Source organism: Manduca sexta, chromosome 2 (assembly GCF_014839805.1).
Source record: "Manduca sexta isolate Smith_Timp_Sample1 chromosome 2, JHU_Msex_v1.0, whole genome shotgun sequence".
Classification (NCBI taxonomy): Eukaryota; Metazoa; Arthropoda; class Insecta; order Lepidoptera; family Sphingidae; genus Manduca; species Manduca sexta.
Window position 1 is genome coordinate 8,896,461 of NC_051116.1, and position 17,593 is coordinate 8,914,053.

General features: G+C 36.8%; 1 protein-coding gene across 1 annotated transcript in view; it reads right to left on the reverse strand.

Annotated features, from left to right (window-relative positions):
• Nucleotides 1–6,580: 6,580 nt before the first annotated feature.
• Nucleotides 6,581–17,593, reverse strand: part of LOC115448588 — a 60,805-nt gene continuing 49,792 nt past the window's right edge. The window contains exons 8-20 of the mRNA XM_037437073.1: nucleotides 16,903–16,984; nucleotides 16,452–16,588; nucleotides 15,620–15,679; nucleotides 15,187–15,283; nucleotides 14,662–14,786; nucleotides 14,471–14,534; nucleotides 14,137–14,309; nucleotides 13,780–13,937; nucleotides 10,637–10,745; nucleotides 8,094–8,205; nucleotides 7,588–7,716; nucleotides 7,205–7,264; nucleotides 6,581–6,821 (exon numbers count right to left, since the gene is read on the reverse strand). Of these exons, the coding sequence (XP_037292970.1) occupies nucleotides 6,733–6,821; nucleotides 7,205–7,264; nucleotides 7,588–7,716; nucleotides 8,094–8,205; nucleotides 10,637–10,745; nucleotides 13,780–13,937; nucleotides 14,137–14,309; nucleotides 14,471–14,534; nucleotides 14,662–14,786; nucleotides 15,187–15,283; nucleotides 15,620–15,679; nucleotides 16,452–16,588; nucleotides 16,903–16,984 (1,395 nt within the window). The 3' untranslated portion in view covers nucleotides 6,581–6,732. The remainder of the gene's footprint in view (nucleotides 6,822–7,204; nucleotides 7,265–7,587; nucleotides 7,717–8,093; nucleotides 8,206–10,636; nucleotides 10,746–13,779; nucleotides 13,938–14,136; nucleotides 14,310–14,470; nucleotides 14,535–14,661; nucleotides 14,787–15,186; nucleotides 15,284–15,619; nucleotides 15,680–16,451; nucleotides 16,589–16,902; nucleotides 16,985–17,593) is intronic.

Below are 17,593 nucleotides of genomic sequence, written 5' to 3' on the forward strand. Positions count from 1 at the left end.
TGGAATTACGTAATACCGACTTTATTGCCGACCCGGTGCCCTACAAATATATAGGAATATTTTTTACATTCAAGGTCGAGGAAATAAGCGGTAATTTTATTTAGGCGTAAAACAATTTTAACTAACCGCCGTTTTGAATAAACGGTCACTTTCGATCCATCGCCACAATGAGCCAATCAGAATAAAAAGAATTTAACATGACAAAAAAATCTAATTCTGATGGTTATTCTGGAGATCGGATCGACAATTAAAATTACGATTAGGAAAATCGCCGTAAGTAGTTAATATGGGGAGACTGGGCGGGTATTGCTTTGTCTGTTTTACCAATAAGCAATGGTCAAGTACTGTTATATCCCGTATTGAATATTGTTATCCGTGTAATTACTAGACATTATGAAGCTTAATAGTTAACATATGACAAGGTTGACAAGCAGTTCAGTACCATGCAAAGGTTTATAATCAAAATTCTGTTTGGTGTTGCAACTGTTTACCAGCAGTCGACAGGTTTGCAATCAGGCGAGCAACTTGCTCGTCCTATCATTTAGTAGTAAAAAGTTCAACCAATTAGCATCTAGACAACTAAATAAGAAACACAGTCTTCCCCAGGTACCTTAAATTTTTAAAAAGTAAATATTTTTTCTAATATTGTGAGTATTCCCAGTAACAATAAAACGTAACCAATTTGCTTGCCTATTAGTATAAAATTACATAACCCAGAAAATATTTTTTTTTATTGCGGATCAGAAAAATAAAAAAAATGGCAAATGATAACGATCGTCCTAATGTTGACAATAAAAACATTCAGTTTCGTTTTTGTTTACTCGAGATGGAATATAGAAACGGTACTTTTGGTTGTTGCGTAGAGTCCCAGTTTGCGTACGAACCTCCGGCCAGGGTGTTTGAAGAGTGTAATTTATTGTCAGGGGAAATCCATTTTTTTTATAGATATCTTAGTTAGTCTAATCTTAGTTAAAACCTCATTCATAATAACCCGCATTCAAGAAGGCACGGCAAAATATTTGATGAACAAACGCATCCACCTGTACCCCGCGCGTTGCCGAAAATATTTTTTGAGACGTGTCCTGGGAAAAACCCATATTTCGCCCAAATGTCCGGGATTTTTGCCGTGTTTATCCGGCGTCAGCCATGTAGGTGATAGCATCCCTAAGTCAAAGGATCTTACGTATACTAGTGAAAAAACTCAATTTTACAGTAGAGCGATTTAAACATTCTAACATTCTAAATTATGGTATAGTTCAACAGAAATCTTTGAAATTTTGAAATACTGAGGTATAACATGTCACAAACATAACGATTGTTAATTGCTCGATATGAATGTTTTTATGCGACTAAGTTTTGATGAGAGTATGAGGCGTTCGTGAGCTATCAGCTGCAATTGGAGTCACTAACGCTTCGACTCAGGAAAAGTGACGTAAAACTACTTCTTGGTGTTGCTTTCGCGAGGTAAGATATCCGAGGATTCAAACAACCGCCATCCTAATCCTTATTGCTTTCTCTCAATTCTGCAGCTATGGTTCTTCTGGCATGGTATGCGTTTATGCGTAGTGGAGATCTCTTGACACACTTGAAAATACTCATATTATGAATGCGAAAGTAATATCGCCTATCCATCTGCCAACCAAAGATAGCATTTCCGTCTGTCCTTCCTTAAAATTATATTTCCTATGTTTTAAGTATTCTATTCCTATAGATAAAATGTTTATAGTTATATACATTATTTAATACCTAATAATTATTGTAATAAAATCTTATGGTGTTCATAAGTGCCACTTTGTTCGCCTACGTGATATATATTTCTATATCTATTACGCGTTTCTAACTAAACAACTAAACCGATTTTGATGAAATTTCGTACGGACTAAGCTTGAACCATCAGAAAAAGTACGGTACTTGTTATTCCAAAATAGTACAGTGGGACTTTGATCCCGGGAAAAAATACGACACCCAGGCGGCGTCGTCTCCCTTCAGAGGCAATTCTTGTGCGCTTGGTCTCCACACCAAATGCACGCCCATGCTCGGGGGCACATTTTCCGCGATCCTAGGCACACAGCTCGTGTGTATATCTCTTGGTTGCTAAGTTCACAGTGAGGTCTATAAGGGTTCGTGAACATTTCCCCTCCCTTTCCCTTCCAACCTTCCTAATAACTCCTACTCCTTCCTCTTCTCTTCCTTCCCTCTATTCCCTGCCTTCTTCCTCCCGGGCCCTAAGACCGAGTAGCTGCATGCTGCTACTGAACCTTCAACTGGCGCATCCAGTGATTGCGGTAGGGCCCACCAATTCATAATGGGACTGCCATGGTTGCTAAGCCGGTGGATCGCTTGTACACCATGAGCACGGTACCCTCGGTGATAACCACGGCAGTTCCCCAAAAAAACAAAAGACACCCAGGCGGCGCCGCGAGCAGCACCTAGCAAACTACGAAGGAAAGGAAAAGTCTTTCGATAAGTAACACGAGCTAACGTCCTACAAACAACTGGCATGTTCCTGCCGTTTCTGGGATGCGCGTAACGGTTTGCACATTAACAGACGGAAGCACAATATGTATGCTGAATAAATTAATTAGACGAATAATGTATGTGAAAGTTTAAGAGCCAACGACGCACAAATAATAAAATTTAATATGACATACTTCTAGCCAGTCAGATCAGTCAGATATAATAGTGCACAAGTGTGTGCAATACCCAAGCACTCTCTGTCCCTTCACTCTCATAGTCCGGTGAGACGGCAATCCGACATGACTGGAGATATCTAAACAGGACCAACTCCCTGACTCCGAGCTGCGACTGAGTAATTTATAAGGTTGTCTCAGGTTACCTTTCGTAAAACCTAAATGCTTTCAGCATCATGGTAGAAAGATCTTGTTACGTAGTTCTGTTCCGATGAAATAAGAGCAAACAAATGTGGATTGTAACTGCGTATGGACAGAAATGATCTATAACCAAGTGACATCTCGGACATCCGCTAAAATTATTCCTTCCTACAAAACAGTAGCCAGATTCTAAGGGTTTTTCAAAGTGCCAAAAGTAATTTAATCGCTCATTCCGTTTCGATAATCCCCTTTCCATCGGCAGGTGGGTTCCCGAGGGACGTCCGTAAGCAGAAACTTCAAGTACCCTTTGGTAAGATTATTGATTTGGGACAAACGAATATTCCTTTTCAAGTATTCCGCTTTCAGAGGGAAAAGGCGTTATTCAAATCATTTAATGAGTTTTTGACAGACGTGTAGTCGGTGTTAGCTTTGTAATGAAGATCCAGGAGTTCGATTCCCGCGTTTGATACGTAAATATTACTATTGTGTTAAGACTGGAAATTCCTGTAGTGTACTTAAATTACAAAATAATAGTTACTATGAAGTCAACAATGATGATTTTTTATTACTTTATATAAATTTAACGCATTACGATTAAACAAACCGCGAAGATAAAGTGACCTTAACACTAACAGTGATAAGCAACATTAACCATACAAACTTATCAAACTTACAATAACAATTCAAACAAAATTGTATAATTTGTACGCCGTCTCACATCCTTATCGTCAATATTTATAACCGTGAAATCAGTATCGCACAATCGATAAAACAGAAAAAAAAACATCCAAACAACACCACGCACCGATAACACAACAAATCGATCACCGAATCACAATTCGAATTTAGAATATAATTTTAAAAATTCATAATTTGAATTTCGAATTTCGAACGCGACGTTCGATTTTTCGTAATTTCGGTTATGCACACTTGTATTTTCGTATTGTAACGGTTTGAGAGAGCGGTGAGGCGACGTCCGCGCGGGCCGCACTCGCCGCCTACACTTCAGAACTTCAGAGCTTTCAGTTTCAGCGCGCGGAGGCGGGCGGGCGTTGGCGGTTTACAACTCAATTTGGTGCTAATTTCGCGGTGAAATGTGGTTTGTTTTGTTTATTGGACATCTCGTCGCGTTTTGTGTGGAACGTGTCACGTTGCGAGACGATTGAGTGGGGTTGTGGGTTATTGTGTTAGCGAGAGTGTTTATGTGGAGCATTTTCGCCATATTGTCCGTTTTATTCGAATGCTGTTTAAATGATAATTCTACCATTAAGTGTTATTTTTTTTGATAAAGAATATAATAACACTAGTTTAATAATAGGATCGCTAACTTGTTTATTGCAATTTCGTTTTTTATTTTATAATGCATCCAGGACAGTCCGGATCAGATAAAATGATACCGCGTTTTTCGGCTGTGTCAGTTCAGATCCACGAATTATGTCCGGAAAACGGTATTAGACTTGGACCCTATTACATGGGATGTCAGAAAACTAAATGCTACGTGAGACACGTAGCTTACTGTAAAAATATGATTAATTTTAAATATGTCATAATAATATCAGCTTTGTATTACTACTGTAACTACCTTGTATGCTTTCCCACTGTTGGGCACGGGCCTCCTCTACTACTAAGAGGCATTAGGCCTTAGTCCACCACGCTGGCCTAGTGCGGATTGGTAGACTTCACACACCCTCAAAATTCCTATAGAGATCTTCTCAGGTAGGCAGGCATCCTCACAATGTTTTCCTTCACCATTAAAACAAGAAATAATACACAAAGAATACACACATAACTTTAGAAAAGTCAGAGGTTCTCTTGGGTTTTGAACCTACATACATTCGTCTCGGCAGTAGGTTCCACTCCCAACTAGGCTATCGCGGCATTATTTTCTTTAAATAGTATCGGTTAAATATAACCGTGTGGCATTTCCCATTAACCCCCGTAAGAGAAAATGCCACGAGTTAGTTTATCCATTCTCGTAACCTCGATAAACGACATCCACTTATGGAATAAATTATTGTGGTGGATTGGAAACAGTGCGTGCCGTTCGCATGGCGTTAATGGAAAACTGCAGCCATTGTTGACGGCATAATTACTTTTTCTTGTTTTTTTTTGTTTCGGTGACGTAAAAGAATTTTCTAAAGCTAGGTTTAGGATAGCAAGAAAACTTGCAGTATTCAACGTCGGCAAGTAATAAGTGTCCAAAACTGACCTAGTGCACGTTGGTGGACTTTACATACCTACGATTTTATTGGATAATTCTCATGTATGTAAATTTATTCTTTGGCTAAGTATACGGGGTGTAACTGAATTGAACCCCCCTCCTTTCCCCTCCAGAAACAAGTTTCGATTCCCGTGTACAGAACAGGAATAATAGTATACCGCACAGTCCGCGCTGGCCGGAACACAATCACACTATTTATAGACAATTGCTTACTTAAACTCGGCAACGCACCGAGTGCCGACTATTACTCGCTTGTGGGTGTTCATAATAACCTCACGCTTTTAATTATGGGTTGGGCAGAGGCGCAATGCATTCGGCTATATGCGGCCCGTGAAAGGACGCGAGTCTATCGCCATACTACGCGTTACGTTGAATCGCGAGGTTAAAAAAAAATATTCGTGAAATATTAACATTTTTGAGTCAAATCATAATAACAGACGAACTAAGTGATATATCAGTTATTCAATTCGCATAATAGACGTTCGTTTTGTTACGAGAATGAATTTAATGTCTGACATGTATATAACTAGATCCATTACATTATAAGACGGAAATCATTTAGAAAAATTTAGAAAGCTTTCTCTCAGAAATTTTACTGCAAGACTAAGTTGAGTTGAGTTGGTGGTAGGATATATTATATATCTACTCGGATAGCGACCACCGTACATAAATTGTCAAAACCCGCCATAGCGGCCCACGTAAGTGTCGCGTTCCGGGATCAGCCTGTGTATATCCGGTTCCGGCAGGCCGGCATTATTATGTCAACTGCCTAGTGGTAATCGTCAATCGACATTCTATTTGAGCACACTCCACTTACCATCAGGTACAGGAGCTCACCTTGCTGTGCTCGTAAAAAAAAACAGTTGAAATAAGTAAGAAATTAATACTAACATACTTTATAGCTATATAACTTAATACTAACTGATGCGTACACATCGCCGGCTAGCCCCGGTCTCCCCTCGAGAGCTTGTGAGTTGGAAGAAAGCAGGGGTCAAGTTATAATGGTCCTGTTCGGACACGTTATGCGTCTGTCATTATGTTCGACTCACGTTTACTTATTGAGAGTAATTGTATATCCGTATGTTAGTTTCTGAAGTGGCCAAATGTTTTTTTTAATGAATATTTTAATACATGATAGGGAGTTGAATTTTCAATTTGTATTACAAAATAAATAATGTATAGAAAAATACCTTTTAGCATAATAAACATATTCGTTCCAATTATAGTGATAAACCCACTTTTATAGGTCTAACGATACGCTGCGTAAATTTTGTCAAATAACGCAACGAATTAATAAAAAATGTATCACAGCGTATAAGCATAAATCAGAGAGCCACTTATAAATATGAATATCTTGTATAAATATGATAGTAAAATAATACGGCAAGTTTTATAATACCCGTAAAATGGAACACTCTGTATAAACTCACCAACACAAATAACCAAATCTATTTGTTAATCATGCCTTAAAGGACACTTTTAAACTTATGTGTAGAAGTATTTTTTTTTTACGTTAACGACCAAAACATCTGAAAGTAGTAGAAAAATCGATAAATTCATACGTAGGTGTGTTTTGTTTTTTAAATCCTCAGACGAAAGAAGCGGCTTTACGATATGTATATGGTCTGTATATAGTATCATAACTCCCAAACAGATGAACGGATTACGATTAAGTTTTTTTTACAATCTATGCTTACCTTGCGCGGCGTTTGGCGTCATCGTAGCCTCCCAAGGGATGTCGTCCTCCATCTTGCGAAAACTTCTTTCCACTACACAGACAAATAAGATGAGGTATTTACGACGATTTGTAAAAGATGGAAAGGTGTCTTAAAAAAATATCTGAATCGCTACACCCTCAAACGCTGCAAATAGGTAATACTATTTGCCAATAGATGGCGTTATGTCGAAGCAATATAAACACTATCCACTGAATAATTATGTAATTTTATCTAGATGTTATTTGTATGAGAATGATATGCATACCTTTAATAGTTATACCTATGTATCAGAATTTGTATAATTATTTGTGATTTTTAGATGCATGTCACTGGTGTGTAATTTAATAAATCAAATAAAAATACTAAAATAATTTATATGTCTGTGAATAACTAATAACACTACTATATGATTATTTTGTACATTTCAAACTTACTGTTAAGAAAGTGCGCGGTGCCCGACGCCTTCCGCAGCTTCTTGTCAGTCGAGTCTTGACCTATTATGACAAAAACATATGTTTAATTCCATAATACCTTATACAGGGTGATTCAAAAAGCAGGTATCTGCAAAATTTACGCACCAAGAGGTTATGGGAGCTACTTCTAATACATTTATTTCGAAGATGAAACAAAATACAATATTAGATCTGTGGAAAAAAATACCTAATATTATTTAACCCCACGAGCTTGCTTTTACTATACTGGGGACCATATCTGAAACCTCGACACGGCAGCCGTATCGCAATAGAGCCATGCCACTAAAAGAATCTCGTATGATATAGCTAATCTTTTTATTACAGTAATACAAAATCATGCTCACTATTAGGCTGGTTGTTATGGTGTATCCTCTCCATGAACCGCGAGATCCTGTTGTTGTGATGCTCGCCGTCGAGGCAGCAGCTCTCCTCCACGAACTTGGCGCAGTGCCGATGCACGCGCAGCTTGCAGTCTGGGTACATTAGCGGAACGTTATGGAATATTCGAAGATAATACTTTGCTTGCATTATATTAGTTCTAATAGGTTATAGGAAGCAACATTCTTCCAACTTATCCAACTATAAAGTAGAATGGACACAGCACTTTGTCAACCTTATTGCAAAAAATTTTTGGCTCGGATTTTACAAGTGACCACCAGCGTTTCCTCTACTCCTTGTCCTTCCTACAATATCTATCTCGTCAACGTGTATTTCTAGCCGAAAAGTTAACAATATTAATTGAGTAAATTATCTAACTGTCAATTTCAATAGCCACTATAAAACCAATTATCTGTTACACAAAAAAACACTTATACAAAATAAAAGAGATGGTTGCATGATAATTACTTACCTGTACAGACGAAAGCCTGCGGCGCCAGTCCCCATATGACGTTGTCGCAGTGGTGGCAGTGGCCCACCGACGTCAACGCTTGCAGCTGAAGGTGGTGGCCACGTACCACGAACTAAACATGGAAACAATACATATATTAATTATAAATATTAAATACTCACATATTTAAACCTCATTAAAAGGACACCCTGTATCATGTTTGAAAAAAATCCAAAAAAGAATTCAAATATTGCACTGTAATTAGTTTCCTATAGGTCGATCTGGAAATCTTTGCGGGAGGCCCATGTTCAGTAGTGGACATCCTGTGGCTGATGATGAATTAGTTTTTTAAGCAACTGAATACCAAAAAGAACTAAACAGAGCACTGCATAAGACTGCACTGCATTCGTTATCCTGAGACATTAGATATTAAGACTGGCAGACACTTTTCTCAATGTGTAGTAATTACACACACACACACCATCACGCATTTTATCCCCGGAGGGGTATGCAGAAGTGCAACCAGGGCACCCACTTTTCGCCGACTGTGTTCAGTTCCAGGATGTGATAGGTGGCGAGCCTATCGCCATATCGGGCACAAATTCCAGACGCCGCACAGTGGACGGAAAAACGGGGCTCCCTTTCATAGGAATTTTGAAAAAAAAAATTGCAATTTTCCTTAAATCTAAGTATGTGGTATTGTTACTATCATTTTAACATTTAATATTATTATAATTTTATCGGTTTTTTTGGTCTCAATAAATAAAAAAATGCACTTTGCAGGTTTTAAATGTATGAAAACGGGTTTTGTTTTCGTCATAACTTTTTATATTAAGATGTAAAGCTGAAACTTTCAGGTATTGTAACTTAGATCCTACCTAAGCTATATGATGTATGACCTTGACCCCAACCGTGCCCGTTTAGAAGATATGAGGTCAATAAAAATGCATGTTTAGCCCATATTCTGATCAAGGCTAATGTGCCTTAAATAAATTAGTTTCTTGAATTTGTCTGTGCACTAATATTATATGATAACTAAAGACCCCATACCACTTATGGTCTTGACCTTAAAGAACCACGTTCAAAAGATATGAATTAATTAAAACTGCACATTTTGACGACATTGTTACACGGACATACCTAAATACATTAAACAAATTATTGTCTTAAATCGATTGTTCTGGTATTATAATACATTAACTGAAGACCCCATATGACTTTTGACCTTGACCTTGAAGAGACCCCGTATAAAGGATGAATAAATCAAAAAATCTTTAGTCTATATTACCACCCGAGATTATGATCATTAAACCTTACAATGTCTCAAATTTGGTATTATTACTTCATAACTAAACAATGCATAAGTTCTTTGACCGTGATTCCGAAGGGCAAAGTTCTAAGAAAGTAAAAAATTAAATCTAAATTTAATTATAATATCTTTGTCTTCAAAAAATTGTAAATGTTAATAGTACTCGAGTTGACAAAAAGAACCTAATCATGATTTTAACTATCATAAAATATTTGGTCCTTTAGACTGACTAATAAGCGCAGGTATTAATTGTTGTCAAGTTACAAAGGACACAAATGTTATTGGGGTTTCTAAGTTATTTATGACTTACTCAATATAATATCTAAAGTATAAACAATCAGATGTCGCAGATTGCACCCAATATCCATTGTTATTCTACAGATGTGGCCAAATATTATTAAGTTGTTAATTAAGGTCATATCAAGTATTTACTAATTAAGTATAATACTGTGTCTCAAATCTAGTATGAGACACAGTATTGTTTGAAGTTCATAATCTCGGGTGGTAATATAGACTAAAGATTTTTTGATTTATTCATCCTTTATACGGGGTCTCTTCAAGGTCAAGGTCAAAAGTCATATGGGGTCTTCAGTTAATGTATTATAATACCAGAACAATCGATTTAAGACAATAATTTGTTTAATGTATTTAGGTATGTCCGTGTAACAATGTCGTCAAAATGTGCAGTTTTAATTAATTCATATCTTTTGAACGTGGTTCTTTAAGGTCAAGACCATAAGTGGTATGGGGTCTTTAGTTATCATATAATATTAGTGCACGGACAAATTCAAGAAACTAATTTATTTAAGGCACATTAGCCTTGATCAAAAAGTTATGACGAAAACAAAACCCGTTTTCATACATTTAAAACCTGCAAAGTGCATTTTTTTATTTATTGAGACCAAAAAAACCGATAAAATTATAATAATATTAAATGTTAAAATGATAGTAACAATACCACATACTTAGATTTAAGGAAAATTGCAATTTTTTTTTTTAAATTCCTATGAAAGGGAGCCTCGTTTTTCCGTCCACTGTGCGCCGGGCTGATATTGACCAGAAAAACCCAAATATCTCCTTGCCCGACCTGGGATTCGAACCCAGGACGTCAGAGCGCTGCCGTACCGCGCATGCAGTACAACTACGCCACCGAGGCAGTCTAGTAATTACACTGACAAAATATTATTTCAACCCACAACACTAACTACTAGGCCTCCGTTTAGCCTGACAATGTAAACTAAAAGCACATGCTCACAGGTTGCGGATGCTGCTTCATGATCTGCTTCGTCCTCTGCTTGTAGAGCTTGTCGCGCTGCAGGAACGACGCCCGCGTGCCGCCCACCGCCGCCGCCACCGTCGCCGGCCTGACACACCACTCACATTATGCTTATTATCGAATAACTTGTCTATGGTACACATCATTAGGTACACAACACTGGTAAAGGGTCTTATGTAAAATCTATTATTAGGTATACATCAGTAGCTATGGGTCTTATGTAAAATCTAATTAACATTGAAACAATTTGCAGACATTTATGCATATTAGTAGTACCTGTAGTACCAAGTTCCCTTTCGGAAAATGTCACCCTTCACCGTATATAATGAAACATAACATAAACTATTTGTTTATTCATAAACACACACCGACTCCACTTTTATCAACAAAAAAGATGGACAACAACGGAACTAGTGCACACACTTTACCCCTTGTTTTCCGTCCTATGATTATTATCTATTATTTATACGTATATTATAACAGTTAAAATACTAATCCGATGTTAGACAGACAGATAATTATTAATCTAAACAATTGGTTTCAATACATCTATGATGTGATAGAGGACTGTGTTTTTATTGTTATATGAGGTAATATTGTATGTCTACTTGGTACACGATACGTGGCATACGAATCAACATAAGCCCTATAGTCTTAAAGGTTACTCAGAAGCTAACCAGTGCATGTAAACTTCGTCGAACTTGTAACCGTCCCGTGATAGCGGGTGAATCTAATCACATAGGAAGCAGTCTATTCTTGATTATAATTGAAGGTGTGTTTATTCAACTTGCACTCACAAATTATAAACCAACGTGTAAAGTAAAGATCCCTAATGGAATGTATAGTTCATGCCTATGGAGGCATTTATTACAAACTTTAACAATTATTGAGAATATTGAAATTATTCTTACTCCTTTATCCTCACAATCATCTACTCCTCTATGTTTTAAAACTTACTTTTTGAAACACCATGTACACGATTAAAAACACACAAAAAATATTTTATTTTATTTTTTTCTAAACTTATTTTTATCTGTATATTCCAAAACATTTGTACTACTATTTATAAAGTATTTTTATCTTTATAATATTAGCGATAGTAACACCTAAGTCACTTCAGGAAGCTTCTGCTGAACCATTAAACGTGATAGGCTATTATTATCTTTATTGGTACCTACATATTGTTTAACATTTATTTAATTTTAAAATAGTAATATTTCAAACAACCATCTATTTTGAAATCTGTATGTAGGTCGCGATTCCTCGGGGAAATCAATCTTCTAAAACGAGTCGCGGATCAAATTAAAAAGCAAGGACTGTTTGTACACTAGATTAGAAATACTTTGTATACATTTTTTTTACTATTATTATACTAAAGAAGATTCTTTAAAAAAAATCTAAAATCACTGGTCTTAGTTTTAGGAGTAGCATTTTTTTTAACTTGTAAAATGGTCGCTTTTTAAAAAAAATGTAAACTCATCCCTACACAGCATTATTAACACAATGAATGACTCACTTGACGGATTTCACTTTTTTTACTTTCTTACTAGACTTGGGTGACTGCCACCAGTGCCGCCTCACTTCGCGCGCCTTCTCCTCGCTTATATCCAGGGTGTTCACCATTTTCCACTTTACTAATCACAATATAAGTGACCACGCCTTATTCACAATTTATAACTAAGTGAATATTTCTCTTATTTCCTATATGAAACATTCGACACAAAAATTTTGTAGCACTAAATTTGGAACAAAAATTTTCTACGTTGTAGTAAAAATACAAAATAACTCATAACAAGCAACACGAAATCTACATTTATTGCAATGAACTAAATAAAGGGATAAATTCTGTTTAAAACGATGAGTTATATCACATGACGTCGGCAGTTATAAGGTCGCGTGTATATGCGCGTGGGCAATTTGATATTCGCTAGTTTTCCAGTACAGCCAAGTATATTTAATTTCGAATTGTCGCTAATAGCTTGGAATCGTCAATATCTATTTGATAATACCTTATCAGCAATGGTATGATTAAGGCCTAATTTTAAACGATTAAAATGCGACTATCTTTGTTAAAAAAAAACGATATAAAGGAAATAACGGAAATAAAAAAAAAAATATACAGACTAAATAGGTTTTAAGGCTTAGGACTGAATACATTGTTTCCTTAGATTTAATTTCCAGAAGAATTACGTGTCATCAGTAACAAACCACGTGATCATGTCGGCCGCTTTACTAGTGAACATATATAGGGTGTTTTCTATTTGAGGGATATTCTCCATATACCAAATTTCACATGCATCAATTTATTAGTTTTTTCATATGTAATAATGTTGTAGTGTTTTTTTTATATTTAAATGTAAAATGAATGATCACTGGACCTTGTTAAAATAAGAAAAAACGCTATAATGAAAAATTAGAGACCTCATATTCACAAATATATTTATCACCTTTTTTTAACATAGTTTTAAGCATTCTACAATTTGGCATACGTAAAACTATGCCTTTATTGGGGACTATACACTGAAAACCATGAAAATAACATCATAAGGAAAACCATTTTAATGTGTCATTTACCTCATTACATTATGTGGCACTTATTATAAGTTATTATAATGCCGACAGCGAGATACCGTGGAACCGATTCGTGTTTAAGACAAATGTTTGTGACTTGCGAAAATACCAATGTTTGATTATGGTTTGTATATATTTTTTAAATTTTTTCTTGATTCCGTAATATGTGATAATCGATTCATTGGTTTCAAGGTAAGATATTTTTTTTTTTATAAAAATAGCACTGTTTGTTCCGCTGATAGAGTATATGTATACGCGATACAGCTTTAAAGTGTTATTGTCTAGATAAAGTGTCGACTGACGAAAGACGATTATCCAAAAATCTTTTTTTTTCTTATGAAGCTAAACATGTCCTATAAGTTATTATATATCAATGAAACATTAACACCAAGCACTACCAGCATCGTATGTAACCAATTTACCCCCTACACGACCTGAGATACAATAAAATGTGAAAGATGAACTTTTATCTATGAGAGACATGAAGTATATTGTACTACTGAGGTGTATAAAGTAGAGTGCGCGTGCGTTAGTGTGTGGTGTGTACGCACCTGCACTGCAGACACAGCGCGGCGGCGATGAGCGCCGCCAGCAGCGCCGCGCGCGCCTCGCCCGCGCCCCCCGCGCCCCCAGCACCGCCCCCCGCACCCGCGCCCCCCGCCGCGCCGCGCAGCACCGACCCCATCACCTGCTCCACCACCACTTGCTCCTGCGAAAAACCAACCATAGTCAACACACACCAACAACCACCTAAACAAATCACATTACGCTCCTTCGACAATCAGCGAAGAAGACCACCCAGAGCTTCACATTAGTTGAGCCAATCACTAATAACAACCAGGTCATCATTAAGCTTGTGACTGAGATAGACTCCTATCACCTGATGAGCTTCAAGTCGTGGTACATACCTGCGCCTTATCCACGTCGCACTTGAGGAGCACGGCGTCGTCGGGCGAGTACAGCGAGGCGAGCCCGAGCTGCCGCTTCACCTGGAACTCCGACAGCTGCTGGCTCAACTCGTCCTTCGCCTTCTGCCGCGCCTTGCGGAACACGTTGCGCACTATCTCTTCTTTGTCGTATTCTGTAAAAAAACAACAGATATTGTTGTATACAGGATGTTACATAATGTCGGAATATTGTAAAAATACATCCATGCGAAAAAATCTTATATAATTCAATAAAAATATTACATTCCAATAGTAAGTAAAAAACTATTTTGTACACAAATTAAATTGTACTTACCGTTGACTAAAACATGTTCAATCTCATTGGCCATGTTTTCGTCGACACCGTTCAACTGTAACACCTGTTAACAATATGCACTGTTTAAAAATCTATCTACTACTTTGGAAGGTAAAAATGTATTTATAGCACACAATGAATCGTAATCATGACGTGTGGGTACTATAAGGTAGTATAGTTTGTATGGTTACCGCGTGCGGCATGAGGAAGGTGGAGTGTATCTCGTAGGCCCAGCGGCGCAGCGTGGCGGCGGGCGCGGCGGCGCAGCGGAACCCCTCCGTCAGCACCAGCACCAGCCCCGCGTGTGCGCATCTACACAACACACGAGACGTTCACATTATGGCACTGTTTAGTAATCGATTGGCTTTGCTTATATAATTCCCTCTAAAATATATGACATATGCCATACATATTGTAATAAATAGCTCATTAAAAGTGCTCCTTGCTTTTATGTTATTAGTAATTTATAAAAATAACACATATAAATATAGAACAATTAATTATAAAGTTAGAAACTAAATATTATATTCCTTGAGAAACTAATTATTATACTGACTATATGCAACCTAGAATTACCCTTTGAATTTTTTTTTTGTATATTATGAAAAAATTATCGGAAATAAGGTTTTTAATATAATACAAAAATTGTCATGACACGAAAGTACACAAGCGAAATGCATTTTTAATTTTTTGATTATTTTCTTTAGTCTCACCTCCTCTCCCCAGTAACCAGTTGAGCAGCACGGCCATTCTCGCGTTGGACTCGCGCACGCAGCGCAGGTTGGAGAACAGGCCGGAGTAGCTCGCCGAGTCCTGCGCAAATACAACATAATCCGTTTGTACAAATACAGATACACATAAAATGGAACACGCTGTACATGAAAGTTTATATTATTATTAACATAATTTAATTGTACAAATGCCCATTAAATAGGACATGCTGTACATGAAATTTTAATCAATTTTATACTAAAAAATATTCCTTCTAATATATATGAAACCTGATTAAGTAGTGCATTATTTCAAATAATTTGTAAGTCAAAATACAATTTAATGACTGAATTGTTTATAAGTAGTTAAACAATATTTTTCAATTTAATTGTATGAACAAATTAGACTTTATTCAACTTTTTTAGGCGCAATACTCACAGGCGCAGGAGCGTCGTCTTCCTCCATTGATATAATGGCTCTCTGTGGGTCGGCACACGGCTGGAACAAACATTTTAACATTTGTATTAGTTTATATTAAAGAACAGTCAAGTTCATAAATTTGATGTTGGGTATCTTCGTAAATACTGATCCAATTCAAAATTATTTTACCAATAGGAAGCCACGATTCCTAAACAGGCCGACATAATTGTGTCGACTAGCGAGGGATGATCATCTCTCGCAAGTCTATACTCTATCAGAACACCACTTCGCTTTCCATGAGGTGCAATGGAGTTTTTTGCAGTGCTCATATAAAAAACTGTAAGACTGATTTTTATCCTATGAAATTCCTTTTGCTATGGCACGAGTTACTAGTTTTTTCACTGACAGTAACAGTCAAAATGACTGTTTTCTTTGCCAAAAATAAAAAAAAATATGTTTTCTTAAGCTTTTACTTTTATTTGTATATCGGTTATACATGTTGGTCGATCATAGGCCAACGCGAGCGCAGGCAAATTTCAAACGTTTGGCAAGGTTGAAAAAAATCTATGTAAGTGGCCAATACAGCTGAGTTTTATGGAGCTGTCCACACGTTCTGCGTTGTCCGTTTTTATTGTGTATAAGTGAGACAAATGATCGCGAGCGACTACGAGTTATTACAAACTACGTCAAATGTCAAACGTCAAACATTCACACGTTAACTCGACCCGCACACAACCGGCACCGAAAGATGACAAAGCAAGACATATCGTTCATACCTCAGTATTGGCTATCATTTGGCAAATATCGGCCAACATGTACAGCCAATATTGGAGTTGGTGTAAGCGAGTACCTGTGTGTTGGTGTGGTAGGGCGGCGGCGGCGTGCCGGGCGGCGGCGTGTCGCTCGCGCACTCCGCGCCCGTGGCGCTCGGCGCACACGCCGCGCCGCCCGCGCGGGGGGGGCCGGGGGCGCACGGACCGCCCGCAACTGCACACGACAAGTTTAATAGTCAATGTGAGGATTTATAGACACAATGTAGTTCAGAGTGCTTTGTACTATAGGTGTATCATTGAGAGTACTGATTCTCTTGAAAAACATAAAAAAATAAAATTTGGTTTTTGTCTACAAACACATAAAAGTTTTTTTACAAAGTTACCATATCAATAAATAGCACCTTTATTGTCGCACTTTGTAAAGTGATATTATAGAAAAAAAAAAATGTTGCCCAATTACAAAAACTCATTTCGTTTTATATAATACTGCTTTCAAATACGTTCCCGTGCTGTGATTGTCATACTCACATCTAGTCAAGTCGCAGTCAAGCTGCTCCGGTGAGGACCTGCTCCTCACGTGCAACACGGGCACATTGTTTCTGTTGTCCGTCTGTGTAACATTATAATGTATTAATCATGTAAATAACACGCTAATCAGTACACAAGGTTCATTCAAATCTACAACGCATTGTTAGAAAAATAGGGTAGATAATTTAAAAAATCCGTTAAACACATTTTCCCCGATCCTCCCCTAGGAAACATTCTGATTTGAAATTTATGCTATTACCAAATTTTTGTAAATATAGGAAATTGAAATGTGTGATAATTCACATTTACAAAAACAAGCTTAGAGACATACATAGATGTAGTTGTTAGTCACGATTCAGAAAAGTTAGAAACAAAGACATAAATAATTAAAAAATTCAAACATACACAATATGTTGAAATATTTATAAAAAGAACCTAACTTCTAAATCCCAATTCATCCTAATAATATAAAATAAACAAGCTAAAATACAAAAATATGAGATCGAAAAAGCTACAGCGATAAAAAAAAATATAAAAACGATCTACCAAAAATCGTTAATAAATTAATGCTCACCACCACCAATTATATGAAAAAAAAAACGTCTTGAGTTGTTAGAATGAGTTTTGATAACGTACTATTGTTTTTTCATATTTTTTTTTATCTTTTCATATTTTTACAATAAAAAACATT